Source organism: Anabrus simplex, chromosome 5 (assembly GCF_040414725.1).
Source record: "Anabrus simplex isolate iqAnaSimp1 chromosome 5, ASM4041472v1, whole genome shotgun sequence".
NCBI lineage: Eukaryota > Metazoa > Arthropoda > Insecta > Orthoptera > Tettigoniidae > Anabrus > Anabrus simplex.
The window spans coordinates 377513886-377530079 of record NC_090269.1 but is presented as its reverse complement, the minus strand read 5'-3'; the positions used below and the strand labels follow the sequence as shown (position 1 = coordinate 377530079).

The window sequence follows — 16194 nt, the reverse complement described above, 5'->3', positions numbered from 1 at the left end:
GAGACTATGGATGTGTATGTTTATGTTATATTCCAACATAGCTCTCAACTAAAATTGGTACACACATGACTTACTATACTATCTGGAAAAAAAATTTGTGGGGTAAGACACCCCTTGCACCCCTGGTGGAGGTGGTGATACTAAACAATAATTGAAAACGACGAATATTACTGCCGAATCCATAGTTTTCGGGATTGCTTAGATAAATACTGACACTCCAGATGCCTTTAAATTGAATTTTAAACCACATCACAGCTCTCAACCAAACTCAGTACAGATATGAGTTACTATCTCGAAAAGTACCCCTGGGGGAGGGGGTGATGTAAAATAATTAAGAACAGCCTATAGTAGTAGGATGCTAAAGGGTTTATTGTGTCACCTATTCAATACATTATAAATTTTTAAACACTTTGGAATTTATTATTATTTCCTATTGAAACATGTTTCGCCCTTCATTGAGGGCATCATCAGTCATAGTACCTCCTCAAGGCATAAATCAGGTACCTGATTGGTAATTAAATTGTAAACACTAAGATACAAACTTAACATGTTACAATGGGAAAGTCAAGAAAAAAAGAAAAACATGTTCAGTGATGATACAGTTAAACAAGATATGTTTATAGACACAGTAGTTGGCACCAATGCATAAAATCACAGGGTATTTTAGCAGGGTCCAGCAGTGCTGGTCCGGGAATAATTGACACTACTCTGTTAGAAAATCATTGGAAATTATAAAGTTTATACATATATTTACATGAAAACAGATAGGGGAGAAAGGGTATAAAGTGTCTAGCGTCAATGTTCATACACTAATTACTGCCGTTGGTTGAATGATTACAGGTTGACAGGGTAACTATACAGTAATTTTACAATATTCAGTTAAACATTTGAGAAATTAAAAGCTTATAATACATATTTACAAGAGAGCAGCTTGGGGAGAAAGGATACAAAATGTCTGGCATTAAGTGCGTCCCGTTGTTTTAGCCGTTGGTTGACGAATGCAACATTAACACTATCAGTAATATGCAGAATGGTCCAACCTCAGTTCATAACCATAGGGGGCAGGGAAAATATTCCACTGTTTATTCAAGAATGTCAAATGAGTTTCTATAGGCGTAGTCATACTGGAAGTTGTCTGGTTGAAGTCCCAGGTTCATGAATATGGCTCAGTAAGTACGTTGAATTTGGTTGGCATGTACGGAGACTCATTGGGTGTCATTGAGTAAACGGTGCATCATGAATGGCAACAATGACGGCAGTTATATGTTGATAATTGTATTTACAGGGAATATGTTGCGGGTTAGAATCTTTCACTTTTTAGTTCTGTTAACTTCATGTAGCTTTGAATACTATGTGAAAACATCAGTGCGAGATGCTAGTGAGACTTTAAACTGATACTATTCCGTAAATGAAAACATTAAGGACCTCGGGACAAAGTTATTATTTTGTGCTGCTGGCCTGGTGAAATAGAATGGAGCTGCTTATGGTATAATTCGCAGTGGAGGGATTAAACGAGAAAGTACATTACTACAGAGTCAGAGCGTCATAGCTGGGACAAGACATCTTCTTTTACTGTTTGTGAAGAGGAGCCGTAGTGGCACGCCATGTTCGTACTGGTGCGCGCTGGATTCTAGTGTGTTGTTAAAAGTTGTGTTGCATGGAAAGGAAGGTATCTGATGTGTACTGAGAAGCTACTTGTTGGTGAGTGTTGTTTGACTATGAAGGAGGCTCAGCCGGTATTCATATTCGTATTGAATACCGGCTGAACCTCCTTCATAGTCAGTCAACACTCACCAACAAGTAGCTTCTAAGTACACATCAGATAACTTCCCTGACTCTGTAGTAATGTACTTTCTCGTTTAATCCCTCCACTGCAAATTATACCATAAGCAGCTCCATTCTATTTCACCAGGCCAGCAGCACAAAATAATAACTTCGTCCCGAGGTCCTTAATGTTTTCATTTACGGAATAGTATCAGTTTAAAGTCTCACTAGCATCCCACACTGATGTTTTCACATAGTATTCAAAGCTACATGAAGTTAACAGAACTAAAAAGTGAAAGATTCTAACCCGCAACATATTCCCTGTAAATACAATTATCAACATATAACTGCCGTTATTGTTGCCATTCATAATGCACCGTTTACTCAATGACACCCAATGAGTCTCCGTGCATGCCAACCAAATTCAACGTACTTATTGAGCCATATTCATGAACCTGGGACTTCAACCAGACAACTTCCAGTATGACTACGCCTATAGAACCTCATTTGACATTCTTGAATACACGGTGCAATATTTTCCCTGCCCCCTACGGTTATGAACTGAGGTTGGACCATTCTGCATATTACTGATAGTGTTAATGCTGCATTCGTCAACCAACGGCTAAAACAACGGGACGCACTTAATGCCAGACATTTTGTATCCTTTCTCCACAAGCTGCTCTCTTGTGAATATGTATTATAAGCTTGTAATTTCTCAACTGTTCAATTGAATATTGTAAAATTACTGTATAGTTACCCTGTCAACCTGTAATCATTCAACCAACGGCAGTAATTAGTGTATGAACATTGACGCCAGACACTTTATACCCTTTCTCCCCTATCTGTTTCCATGTAAATATAAGTATAAACTTTATAATTTCCTATGATTTTCTAACAGAGTAGCGTCAGTTATTCCCGGACCACCACTGCTGGACCCTGCTAAAATACCCTGTGATTTTATGCATTGGTGCCAACTACTGTATCTATAAACATATATTGTTTAACTGTATCATCACTGAACATGTTTTTCTTTTTTTCTTGACACTCCCATTGTAACATGTTAAGTTTATATCTTAGTGTTTACAATTTAATTACCAATCAGGTACCTGATTTATGCCGTGAGGAGGTACTATGACTGATGATGCCCTCAATGAAGGGTGAAACATGCCTCAATAGGAAATAATAATAAATTCCTAAGTGTTTAAAAATTTGTAATGTATTGAATAGGTGACACAATAAACCCTTTAACATCCTACATTCAGTATCTTCAATACAGATTAACGATATTTATCACTTGCAAAGCCTATAGTAGTGTCGAATCCATAGTTTCTGGGGTTACTGAGATGAATAGTGGCACTAAGGATGTCGTTTTAAGTCCAAGTTCGGCACCCATCGGCATGCTGCATCAGAAGGGGTGATAAAGGAAATGTCCAAATTCACCGAGATTAAAGTTTTTTACACAGTTTTCGGTGTCGATCGGCTAATTGGTGACATTCCCAGTGACAGTTGGAATCCTGTACATCATATCTATAATGTAAAAAATTTCAAATTTATTAAAAACCACCATTCCAATTCTTTACAATCTTTAAGTTTAAGATACAAATGTTACATAGATGTTAAAATGGAACATGTTTCGCTTAAGCTTTATGTAGCATCTTCAGCCACAGTTAATCTAAAGCTAAGTCAGGGCCCTGAACTGGGTTCCTCATTAAAGTATAATGCATGCTTTAATACAAGATAAAACAGTCATAAAAATCTAGTCTGTGGAGAAAGTGATGCTTAAATGTAACTAAAATTCAATAATAAACTTGTCATAGTATTATATGTATATGGAATGAATACTAGTGTTGGCGAAAGAAGTACAAGTTGATTATTTGTAGAATGAGATATAGTCATAATGATCTAACATACAATTGGATTGTACAAAATTAGTTGATATTAATGAAGCGTGGATTAATTAAAATATTGAAAAATAAATCTTCGAACCTTGTTGAATGAGAATCAGGTACGTAGAATTACAGTAGAGTTGTTGACTCCAAGTAGTTGTGTATTAATGTCAAAAGGCGCTTGAAGCATCAGTGTGGAAGTGTTGTTTCATGGAACAATCTTAGTAATAGATTGTAGTCGTGAGCTGTCTAGCGTAGATTCAACAAATAGGGTGTTCAATAAAGCCTTAGATGTGGAAGAATTCACTATGTGGTGTGTGTTGAAAACCCTAGTATTGACAGAGAGGTGACTAGCCTTGTTGGTTGTTTGAGATGATCTGGCTGACTTAGTTTTAGATTAAATGTGGCTGAAGATGCTTACAAAGCTTAAGCAAAACATGTCCCATTTTAAAATCAATGTAACATTTGTATCTTAAACTTGAAGATTGTAAAGTATTGGAATGGTGGTTTTTAATAAATTTGTTTGAAACTTTTTACATCCTGTACTCCAGTATGGCTGTCATAATGAGACTCATAACATCTAATCATATCTATAACACGATGCGTAAATACATTACATTATAACTTATTTTTGTTATTTGTTTGAAAGGATCAACTACTTGTCAGACTCTTTGAGCTACCACAAGGAAATACTTTAAGGCGAAACAAAATAATCTTAAACTAGAACATACAATTATACACATAACAATATTTCTAAATTTACAAATTTGCAAAAGAGTTCATAAACAATCAATCAACGTCACAATTAAGAAAACTTTTTAAAAACACTTGAAACAGGTAATACAAATCCTAAAAGTAAAAGGCGTGAAAGAGGAAATTACCAAAATTTTAGATGTACATGTGTATAGTATCTAGTGATACTAAACAATAATAGTTCTCAAGCAAACTTCGTACAGATATGAATTACTATCTCGAAAAAATACTGGGGGAGTAAGACACCTTCTAGTAAATGTAGGGATGGGAATGTCGTACAGGAATAATCAAAAACAACCAATATTAGCTTCAAATCCATAGTTTCCATGGTCGCTGAGTTGTATTGTGATACTCTGGATGGTGTTTAAGTACCAGTTCAGCTCCGTAGGCATGGCGAAAAGTGGTGATGAAGAAAATGTCCAAACTTACCGAGATTAGTTTAATTAACGAGAAACAAAATAATCTATAAGACTTGAAATTAAACACATAACAATAAAATCCTAAACTATAAAATAGTTCTTAATCAGTCGTCACAATAATGAAATCTACAAAAATTATCTTCACACATAATTAACAGGTAATAAAATACCTAAAAGTAAACAGTCAATAAAATGCCAGGGTAGCGCCGGGTAAAATAGCTGGTTAGGTATAAAAATAAAAAAATACTAATATTGCTAAAGGACTTAAAGTAAAATCTCATTCTCAGCTTAATTGGGAAGCTTAGTGCTGAATCTTAGTAACAATGTTATTTATGTTAGGTTCATAACTTGTTGTCTTCAATAACACACAAGAAGCACTTCGGTATGAACCAGGACTTCACAGCGTTTATTGTAGAAAATAGCTGCTTACAGGCGTATGGGTAAGTAGCGCTGAAGCAAGTTTCTTCATGGCCGAAAATGTATGTGGAAGACTATTAAGTACTCCGGCTTCTGTAGAGAGTATTCGCTATCAACAGCACACTCGATTTTCACCAGTGCTTCACCAGATTGTACGAATTTGTTCACCCATGTACTGCTTTCTTGAAATTCAGTCAACACTGTCAATATCCAACCACCCAAAAATAAAAAATAAAAAAAAGAAGAAGAAGTCTGTAATAATATAATTAATTTTTCCAATATGAGGTTTAAGTGCGATAATTTCTCCAAATCTCGAAATTGGGATAATCTCTTGACAACTGTTCGTCTTAAAAAATTCAAAATAAACAGTTACGCACAAAGAAAACTTACGCGCTGCTGGCAACTACACACAAGCCAAACTTCACTGATTGACTGATGTGGGGGAGAATGGCTTGCCAGCCGCGTCTGACATTTATCTCACTTGACTTCCGGACCTGTCGATGTTGCAGTGTTGCCTTAATGCACTTCCGAATGGAACTAGAACTTAGATTTTCTGTATTTATTTCTTAAACCTGAAACACTATGACTATAAATGCACGAGATATGTATAGTCTATAGTACAAAACGTTAATATGTGCATGTGGTGTGCCATCAAAATCGTGTTCACTTGTCACTAGCTGACACGCGTGGCATAGGTTCGCATCCCTGTCCTAGGTCCTTTGTTGTTGTTTGGCTCTGAGAGGAACCTTTTGTACTCATGATCACGGTTGTGATGTACCCTCTCGCAAGAATTTTTTTTTTTTTTGTCCAGCAGCCAATGTTGCTTATTTAGCACCACCCGCGGGATACGTGTAGGGCACTTTAAGGTTATACTTATGGATGTAAAGCAACGATGACCCCCAACTGTCAATTGAAAATGAAGGTATTGATTGTATTATTACAAATAAATCTTCATCTGGAAGGATAAACTGTAAAATATAGCACTAGACATCTCAGAATAAATAATAGTTTATATCAGTCCATGTCCGACTCCTTGGTTGAATGTTCAGTGTACTGGCCTTAGGTTAGAAAGCCCTGGAACCGAGTGAGTTAGCTGTGCAGTTAGGATCATGCAGCTGTGAACTTGCATTTGAGAGATAGTGGGTTTGAATCCCACTGTTGGCAGCCCTGAAGATGGTTTTCTGTGTTTTTCCATTTTCACACCTGGCAAATACTGGGGCTGTACCTTAATTAAGGCCATGGCCACTTCCTTTCCACTCCTAGCCCCTTTATATCCCATCATCACCATAAGACCTGTCTGTATCTTGTAACTTGTAAAAGAAAGAAAAAAAAAAGCCCTGGGTTCTATGGTTAATTCCTCTGGTTTGAGGACTGGATATTTGTGATTGTCTTAATACACATCTTTGAGTACACACAACACATCACACTACCTACCACCACAGAAACATGCAATAGCAGTTACATCCCTTCACATAGAGTTGGCATCAGGAAGGGCATCTGGCCATAAAACTGGACCAAATTCGCCTGCCTTGTCAACACCATGCAATTGGAGAAAAAGGCTGTGAAGAAGATCATTGGATCCGGCTGTTACACATGACAAATCGAGTCGTATAGAAAGATAGGAACATGTAATTGGATGTACATTGACCTCAGGGGCAGATTACTAGCCCTAAAATCTCACTTGGTTACTATCAGGATACAAACTACACTGCAGATGACCCACTTATAAAAACATACTTCAGGCAGTTATTTTAAAATATATGTTTAACTTTTATGTTATTTTTCTTTTTATTGATCCAGAGTATAGCATTAAAATAAAATTTCTTGTGTTTGTGCAACATTTCTTTAAAATAATTACAATACCGGTAAAACAGGTTTCATCATTATAATGTTATAACTCTTTGTTGAATAAATGATTTCAACATTACTTTTATATACCATCACTAAATTGTACACCATTATTTATTTTAGTCTTTTTGTCTTTGAGTTGACTGCAGATTTCATTATGGTGGTCTGTGCACAGTCTGCGAGAACAGAACACACACATTATTTGCTCCTTTCCTATGTTTCTAGGACAGAAAGCACATCGACCAGGTCTCCTTTGTGCCACTTCATGATCAGTGGTGGGTTCCTCACATCCTAGAAAACCACGGACCAGGCTTCAAAGTTCTTAGGGAATTCTTTGGGAAAGGTGCATAGTCATATGTTCTTGTAATAAGGAACATGCCAAGCTTTTCAGGAATTTCCACAATTCATTACCTTAAATAATGTTCAGATGATGTATCATTCTACTTTACACAATTATTCAATTAAATACGACACTTACTTGTTCGGTAAAAAAGAAACATTGTTACACAAACCACATTGTAGAACTGTACAGTATATGACTGAAACACACAATTAACTCACAATAAAAACATTTTGACTAGTGTTGGCACTTCAACTATCACCTAACCACTGTAGACAGAGTGAATAGCAGCTAACTACCGGTACTGCTGTTCTATGCGTGCACTGGAATAATCTTATGGTAACAGGTTAATGAGCGACACCACAGTGTGGTTCTAGGGCCAGAAAAATCTCAGTTTCCCATCAGGAGGTTGGTATAGGGTTGTACCATCATGGTGCCCATGAGCAATGTTTTGGATTGGATAGAATAACTGTTCAGTGGAACTGAAAATATCATCTCATCTGTCATGAATTTAACCTATTACCTGTTCAATTCAATTCAAACAATACTGATCTGCATTTAGTGCAGTCACCCAGGTGGCAGATTCCTATCTGTTGTTTTCCTAGCCTTTTCTAAAATGATTTCAATGACATTGGAAATTTATTGAACATCTTCCTTGGTAAGTTAATCCAATCCCTAACTCCCCTTCCTATAAATGAATATTTCCCCCAAGTTGTCCTCTTGAATTCCAACATTACCTTCATATTGTGATCTTTCCTACTTTTAAAGATGCCACTCAAACTTATTGGTATACTAATGTCATTCCACGCCATTTCTCTGCTGACAGCTCAGAACATACCACTTACATGTTATAATTCTCATATTTTGGTCTGTATTGAATTGTACATTAAAGTCAAAGAAAAATTAATGTTTATTTAATTCCGCCTATTCAATACATAAAGAGTAATTTTAATTAAGAATTCAATCTAATGAAGTAAATTGTAGGGACAGGTTTTGCCTTTTTAAGGGCATCTTCAGCCTTAGTCTCAAACCTGAAAGATAATAAATCAGGATCCTGATTGCTCTTAATTGTAGTTTTTTAAGATAAATTACAAATTATAAAAGTGAGGATGATATAGGTGCATGCATCAAAAAATGAGCGAGAGGGATGACAGTAGTTAAGATATTCTTATAATAAAGCCTTTATGAAGCCTTACAAACAGTCCTAATTTATATACAATTTTTTTGAATGTCCTTGTCTAAAAATGTGGTAACAAGTTGCATATTAGTAGTTCTACAAGAACACAATTATTGCTGCATCGAATCTTGTTAAATGGCATCCTGTATTGGTTGAGGGCGTAAGAAATAAGTTTGGAGCCTAAACAGTTCAATCTTTAGAATAATTATGAAGTAAAATGTTACTGAATTACTCCAAGTGGAGTTTAAATAAATTTTAAAGCTAGTTTGTAGTTAATCTTTTGTGATGAGACAATTCTGCCGCTCTCCCAAATTATGCTTTAGGAGCGAGGGAAATGCTTGATAGTAAGTAGCCACAACTATAAAGTTCTATGAGAACACAGTTAATTCTACTAAAAGGTGCCTTGTAAAGGTTGAGTGCGTAAGAAATGTACAATGTACTTTAATGTACAATTCAATACAGACCAAAATATGAGAATTATAACGTGTAAGTGGTATGTTCTGAGCTATCAGCAGAGAAATGGCGTGGAATGACATTAGTATACCAATAAGTTTGAGTGGCGTCTTTAAAAGCTTAAACAGTTTGATCTTTAGAATAATGACAAAGAAAAGTATTTCTGATCACTCCAAGTGAAGTTTAAAATAAAATTTAAAGTTGTTAATCTTGTGTGATGAGATAAGTCTGCAGTCTTCTTAAAGCACGTACGAGTGAGGAAGAGTGCTCGATGGTAAGTACCTGAATGTAGGATGTTAAAAGGTTTGTTTTGTCACCTATTCAATACATATAAATTATAGAATTTAGGAATTTATTATTGATTCCACTTGAGACATGTTTCGCCCTTCATTGAGGGCATCATCAGTCAAATTATCTCCTCAAGGTAAAAATCAGGTACCTGGTTAGTAGTTGACATGCACAAATTAATACATATTATTAATACACATTACAAAATTAAGTATGGGAAACAGTTGTACAATAGTGATGGTTGAATATATAGGTTTATAGAATAAGAAGTCAGCACCAATGCATAAAAATTAAAATAGTAGAGTTCGGCAGTGGTGCTCTGGAGAACAGTTGACGCAATCATTGGAAAATATAAAGTTTTAAAAATATTTACATTATAACAATCAAGGGAGAAAGGGTGTAGTGCTCGGCGTCAATGTTTGTAACCAAAAATTAATGTCAATGGTTGGTAACTATACAGTATTTACATTGTCCAATTGAACAGTTGAGAATAAGGTTTTAAAAAATATTTACATTATAACAATCAGGGGAGAAAGGGTGTAGTGCTCGGCGTCAATGTTTGTAACCAAAAATTAATGTCAGTGGTTGGTAACTATACAGTATTTACATTGTCCAATTGAACAGTTGAGAATTTTACAATTTATATACATATTTACACAAGAGCAGCTTGGTGAGCAAGGATAAAATAAAAAATAAAAAATCTAGTACCAAGTGCATCTTGTTGTTTTAAGGTTGGAAGAAGAATGTAGCATTGACATTTCAGAAAAATGCAGAGTGGTTTATTTTAGTTAAAATCACCGGGGGTAGGGAAATATTCCATAGCCAAATGAGGTTTTATATGCATCAAGCTGAAAGTTGTCTGGTTGCAGCACCGAGATCGGTACGGAGACTGGTCAGTGTGGATGGAGACTCATGGGTACTCAGTGCGTTTGAATGGCAACGATGATGACAGTTATTTGTAGGTAATTGCTTATTAGGAATATGTTGCGGGTTGAAACTTTCGCTTATTCTTTTAGTTGACTTCCATAGCTTCGAATGTTATGTGAAGACATCGGTGAGACTAGATTGATATTATTCCGTGGAAAAAAGTGTGATGGACCTCGGGATGAAGTTATTGTTTTTTGTTGCTGGTCTGGTGGAATAGAATAGAGTTGCTTGTGTTGTAAACTGCAGTGGAGAGATTAGAATGTATATGGTAACTGCGGAAACAGCAGCGTTTATTCAAGTTCAGGCATATACAGGCTCGCTTGCACACAATGTGGTGCCTCGAACATTGGACAAACAGGCCAAGTTTTCAGACTAGGTACTTGGAACAGAGAGAGAGAGAGAGAGTGTGTGTGTGTGTGTGTGCGTGCGTGCGTGTGTGTGTGAGCGTGTGTGTGAATTCACATACCCCTTTATCAGTTATGATGTTAATTGGTTAATGTAAAGGTGAGTTAAAGAAAACCGTTGTATGTAATTTCATTTTTATCGATTGTTATAGTGTTAATCAGTTGCTATGATAGCGTTGAAATGACTGACACTTGTGCTCTGGTGTTATAACTATGTGAGATTAGGGGAGGTGGCTGTGGTGGAGGTGGGGGATTAGCGGGGCATTAAGTTTATGTGTTATCGGTTGCAGTGGGTTTGCGGGGACGGACAGGGTAGGAGTTGTGTTTTTTAAAATAGTAGGGGTCCTGGAAGATGATAATTTAAGATTATTTACAATGTTGTATTGTTTTAAATTTAGTGATTGCAATAATTTTGGTAATATTTCATATAATGGGTTTTTTACTTCAGTTATAACATTGAGGTTTAGATTTTTGTTGTAGTATTGGTCTAAAAGTATATAGATGTTTTCTAATTCATTCATCAATTTCCCTTTACCTACTTTTTTAATAATTGTGCGATCTTGATCTATAGTAGTGAAATGATGTCCTGTTTCTCTCATATGGGAACTTTTAGCTGAAAACTTGTGTTTGATGGCATTAAAATGTTCCAAGTACCTAGTCTGAAAACTTGGCCTGTTTGTCCAATGTTCGAGGCACCACATTGTGTGCAAGCGAGCTTGTATAGGCCTATGCCTGAACTTGAATAAACGTTGCTGTTTGAATTTACTGTGTTGTGATTGAAGTATAATTTCTGGTTAGTGTTGGTTGTTCTAAAGGCTATGCGTGTATTTTGGTTTTTTATGGGTTCGAGACCTGGTAAATGTCTGGATTGTTGTAAGTGAAAGTAATAAACTTGGTTTCTTTTGGGGGGTCTGTCAGGGATGAGTTTTGTCGTTAATTTGAGTTTGATCTTGTTAAATGGTTAATTGTTTCTAGTTTATACCCATTATTTTTTGCTAAATCTTTTATTCAATTGAGTTATGCTTTTAGGTTTTTAGGAGATAGAGGGATTTTTAAAAGGCTCTGTAAATTAAGCTGTGAAAGGTAGCTAGTTTACGGGAGTTGGGATGTAATGAAGTATTTTCTATTGTTGTTGAGGTGTGAGTAGGTTTTCTATAAATTTGGAAGTCAAAGTTATCATTATTACGTGTTACTGTGATATCTAGGAAATTTAAGGAACTGTTGATTTCTACTTCTTTAGTAAATTTAATGTTTTGGTCTAGGTTGTTTAAAAAGTTTAAAATATCAATACTGTTATTGAGTTCTTTATTAATAATTACGAACGTGTCATCTACATACCGAAGCCACAAGTTAAAGCCTTTTATATTAGTTGAAATTTTAAGATGTTTCTAAGGAATCCAAATAGATGTTGGCTAAGATGCCAGATAAGGGATCTCCCATAGCTAGGCCACCTTGATGGTAAATTTTACCATTAAAAGTAAAATAGTTGTTTTTTCGAACAAAGTTTAGGATTCTTAAGAAGTCTTCTAATTCAAGCTTGCTGAATTTACTATGTTTTGCGAGGTTGTCTTTGCTAATATTTACAGTTTCTTTGACCGTTAGTAATACCACATTATGTGCTCTTTTGATATTACTAACATGTTTTCTAACGTACTGGTCAAAGAAAGATTTAATATGATGGGAATCGTCGAATTTACGATGCGCTAAATGGGAAAATGTGTTAATGAAGAATGCTCTAACGAGGTTTCACTGTATATGCATTATGTTCTGTTGAAACTGTGAATAGGGTGGTGGTTTTAATTTCATAGAAATGATATTATTCTAGTGAATGTTTAATATTCATTCAACTATATTTGACCGTAAAATTAAGAAAGTTGCCTTTGTTTTTCCTTACTTCATCTAATTTCTTTCCATTCGATTCAGATTTGAAGAGAAACCTTATCATGAAGGCATGGAAAATACAAAGCACAGTGGAGAAGAGGAACGCCGTATCCAGTATCCTCCTGCATTTCGGACAGAAGTTGCAGCATTTGCAGACAGTCATAGCCAGATGAAAGCTGCCAGAATATTCAATGTTTCTCGCAAGCGTGTGTTTGAGTGGCTTAAAATGTTTCGAGAGAAGAAAGATAAAGGTGAGATATCTCAGTTACTACCTTCATATTCTTGTTGTAATAACTATTCAGTTCCCCTTTCAGTCATCCCCAGTCATATCCAGACTTTTAACTTACTGAAATACAGTATTACCCTGTTTTTACATTCCCATATTCAATGTTTTCCTGTCATTTACAACATTTTTTGTTGATCCCCTCAGATTTTTAGGTACATTTAATACGATGAGAATCGGGAATTTGAATTTATGACATGCTAAATGGGAAAACGTGTTAATGAGGAACACACCAACGAGGTTGCAATGTATTAGAATCCTCAAATTTACATTTGCGACATTTTATGCTTCCTGCCATTTACACCATGTCAGCATCTTTGAGAGGGGAAAAAATTGAAGTAAAATGGCATTGGAAGTAACTTAAATGTTTCAGGTTACCATGGCATGGTGATTAAATCAAGCAGCCATGGTCTAACTCTAGCATCGAACTTCTACTTAACCCATGCACATGAAGTTATCAAGTGATTCAGCGTTTATCTTGTGGAGTTTGTTATTTCTTGGTTATTGTTTTATGCTTGCATTTGTTCAAGTTACTGTTGCTGATTTGCCCCATTTATTTTTGTTATTTGTTACGTTTTTTGTTCTTGTTATCAGAGTCAAGCGGCCAAAGTAATCCTTCTTTGTTATTGCTTTATTGTTAATGTTTGCTTTTCTGGCTAATAATGAAAAAAAGAAGGAAAGGAATATTTTCACTTTGGATGGGGAGGTTTGAATCTTGGAAAACCGGATGAGTTGGGCGTATGGTTAGGGGCGCGCAGCTGTAAGCTTGCATCCGGGAGATAGTGAGTTTAAACCCCACTGTCGGCAGTCCTGAGGATGGTTTTCCATGGTTTCCCATTTTCACACCAGGCAAATGCTGGGGCTGTACCGTAATTAAGGCCACGGCTGATTCCTTCCCATTCCTAGGCCTTTCCTATCCCATTGTCACCATAAGACCTATCTGTGTTGGTGCATCGTAAAACAAATAGCAAGAATCTTGGAAAAAGTTGATTCATTCTATGGAACACGTGTTGCATTGGCGCATGAGTTGCAGCTTTCTGTATCCACGCTGAATACAATAGTGAAGAACAGGGCAAGAATAACATCAAGTGCTTCAGAATGCTCATATTCCAAAAGCGAAGAATTGGAATAAATAGGAAAAGGTTGGTTTGAAATGCCAAGAGCTGCAGGCATTCCATTTGATGGTGTGCTCTTTAGGGAAAAGGTGTCTGAAGAGGTGAACATTCTTGGCACTGAAAAAATTTCAGCATGTTCAAAATGTGAAGGGTATAAATGCCATTGTGGAAAACAGCAAATGAAGCTCACAGGAATGTTGGGAACCACTGCTGATGGCTTCGAGAAGCTCCACTCCTTTGTGATAGGATAATCTAAAAAGCCTCCTTGCTTCAATAATGTGCAATCATTACCAACTCCCTGTGCATAAAATAGGAAGATCCTTAATTTCATTGATCATTGTCCTGCATATCCTGTGGATGTTAATTTGAAGAACATGCAGTTAGAATGTCTGCCTGGTAACTGCACAAGAAAGCTACAGCTCAAGGTTTTAGTGGTTATACACTCGTTTAAAAGTCGCCTATAGGAAGAGTCTGTTGCAACAAATTTTATTCCTTATAGATGCTAGAAAGGATTCATCATCATTTAAAGTTTCAATCGTGGATGCGCTTCACTTCACTGCAAAGACTTGGAAAGTTGTGAAACAGACTACCATCTCAAATTGTTTCTTGAAAGTAGAATTCTTGAAGAATCCTCTCGACTCTCAGCTGCCAGCGAAAGAAGGAGAAGAAGAAGAAGCTGCTGCCACCTGCTTCCTCATGTATGGAGAATGTTGCAGTCAAACTCCACTGCTGAAGACTTTCTTTAGGTGGCTGATGCTGTGATAACTAAGAGGAAAAGAAGTGTGCAGGGATTGGTTGCAGAACAAACAGTAGTCAAATCTCCCACCAGCAGCAGTGAAGAAAATAAGTATAGTGCAGTAATGCCTACCAGTGCTGAGACAAGTGCAGCAGTGGACACTTTATGTAGATATGTCATCTGTAGGGAGGAGTGAAAATAATTTTCATTACCGGTACCTTTATGAACTTGAAAAACTAATAGAGAATGTTAGAATTAAGAAGACCGGGCGAGTTGGCCGTGCGCGTAGAGGCGCGCGGCTGTGAGCTTGCATCCGGGAGATAGTAGGTTCGAATCCCACTATCGGCAGCCCTGAAGATGGTTTTCCGTGGTTTCCCATTTTCACACCAGGCAAATGCTGGGGCTGTACCTTAATTAAGGCCACGGCCGCTTCCTTCCAACTCCTAGGCCTTTCCTATCCCGTCATCGCCATAAGACCTATCTGTGTCGGTGCGATGTAAAGCCCCTAGCAAAAAAAAAAAAATTAAGAAGTGTAAACAGAGGTCAATTCTGGATTATTTCAGTAGGAAGCAGTGATTGTGTAGTTTTCCTTCTGGAAAAAAATGTGTGTTAGTGTTGTAAATGGGTACAATAGTAGTAATTGAAATGTTACATCCAGAGAAAGAGAATCTATTGCATTTTAAGTAATTCTATAGCTATTCTATGAAAGGTAATCATGTTAAAGTAATACTCTATATTACAAAGGCAGTGTAATATCAACAATTAATTTACACTGAACCTTTATTTGAGGTTCGTAATAGGATTAAGGTTGAAATACTGTATGAATTAATAATATGCAATTGTGTAATATTTACCTCCTTTTCCAGAGCATTTTTTACATACCGGCATACATGTTGTTTCCCAGGATTTACTCCTTCCCTCTGTTTATACCACTATTCCTTGGATCCCTTGAAAAAATGTTAAAGAGCGGTAATACTGTACTTCAAACATCCTCTTGAGATGGGCTGATGAAGTCAGTGTGATTCATAAATAAAACATTTTAATCATATTTCTCTTAGAATCCATTAGAATTTTCTCTCGTTTCTCCCTTTGAACTTATTCGTCTATTTTTCTTTAACTATCTGTCTTGTAGTTATCACAAATACTTATAAAGTTTTTCAAGGGTTCCATCTATTCAATACAAAACAAAGTTGTTTGAATTTACTACAAGATATTAAATTTATTAAGCAGTACTAGTTTCGGCATTACTTTGATGCCATCATTAGCTGCATGAAAATCATGAAAAACTGGCAGTGAAAATATAAAAATACATCAACATTTTTTTAGCACTATCTCCTAAAGACTTTATGTTAAAATATATACTTAAATAAAAATACAAAGTTCTTGTCTCATATTTCTACATGTTCACAAACTTGGGGTCAATATCACAATTAAAAACAACCTAAAGGAGGAAATGAGGTTTGTATGCGTTCAAAATTTATCATCTTCAAATACTGGGTTCAA

General features: G+C 36.1%; 1 protein-coding gene across 1 annotated transcript in view; it reads left to right on the top strand.

The window, feature by feature from the left end:
- The window catches only part of LOC136874552 (uncharacterized), a 188851-nt gene that overhangs the window by 50291 nt on the left and 122366 nt on the right, over positions 1–16194 (top strand). Inside the window, exon 6 of the mRNA XM_068227842.1 lies at positions 12600–12808. Within this exon, the coding sequence (XP_068083943.1) occupies positions 12600–12808 (209 nt within the window). The remainder of the gene's footprint in view (positions 1–12599; positions 12809–16194) is intronic.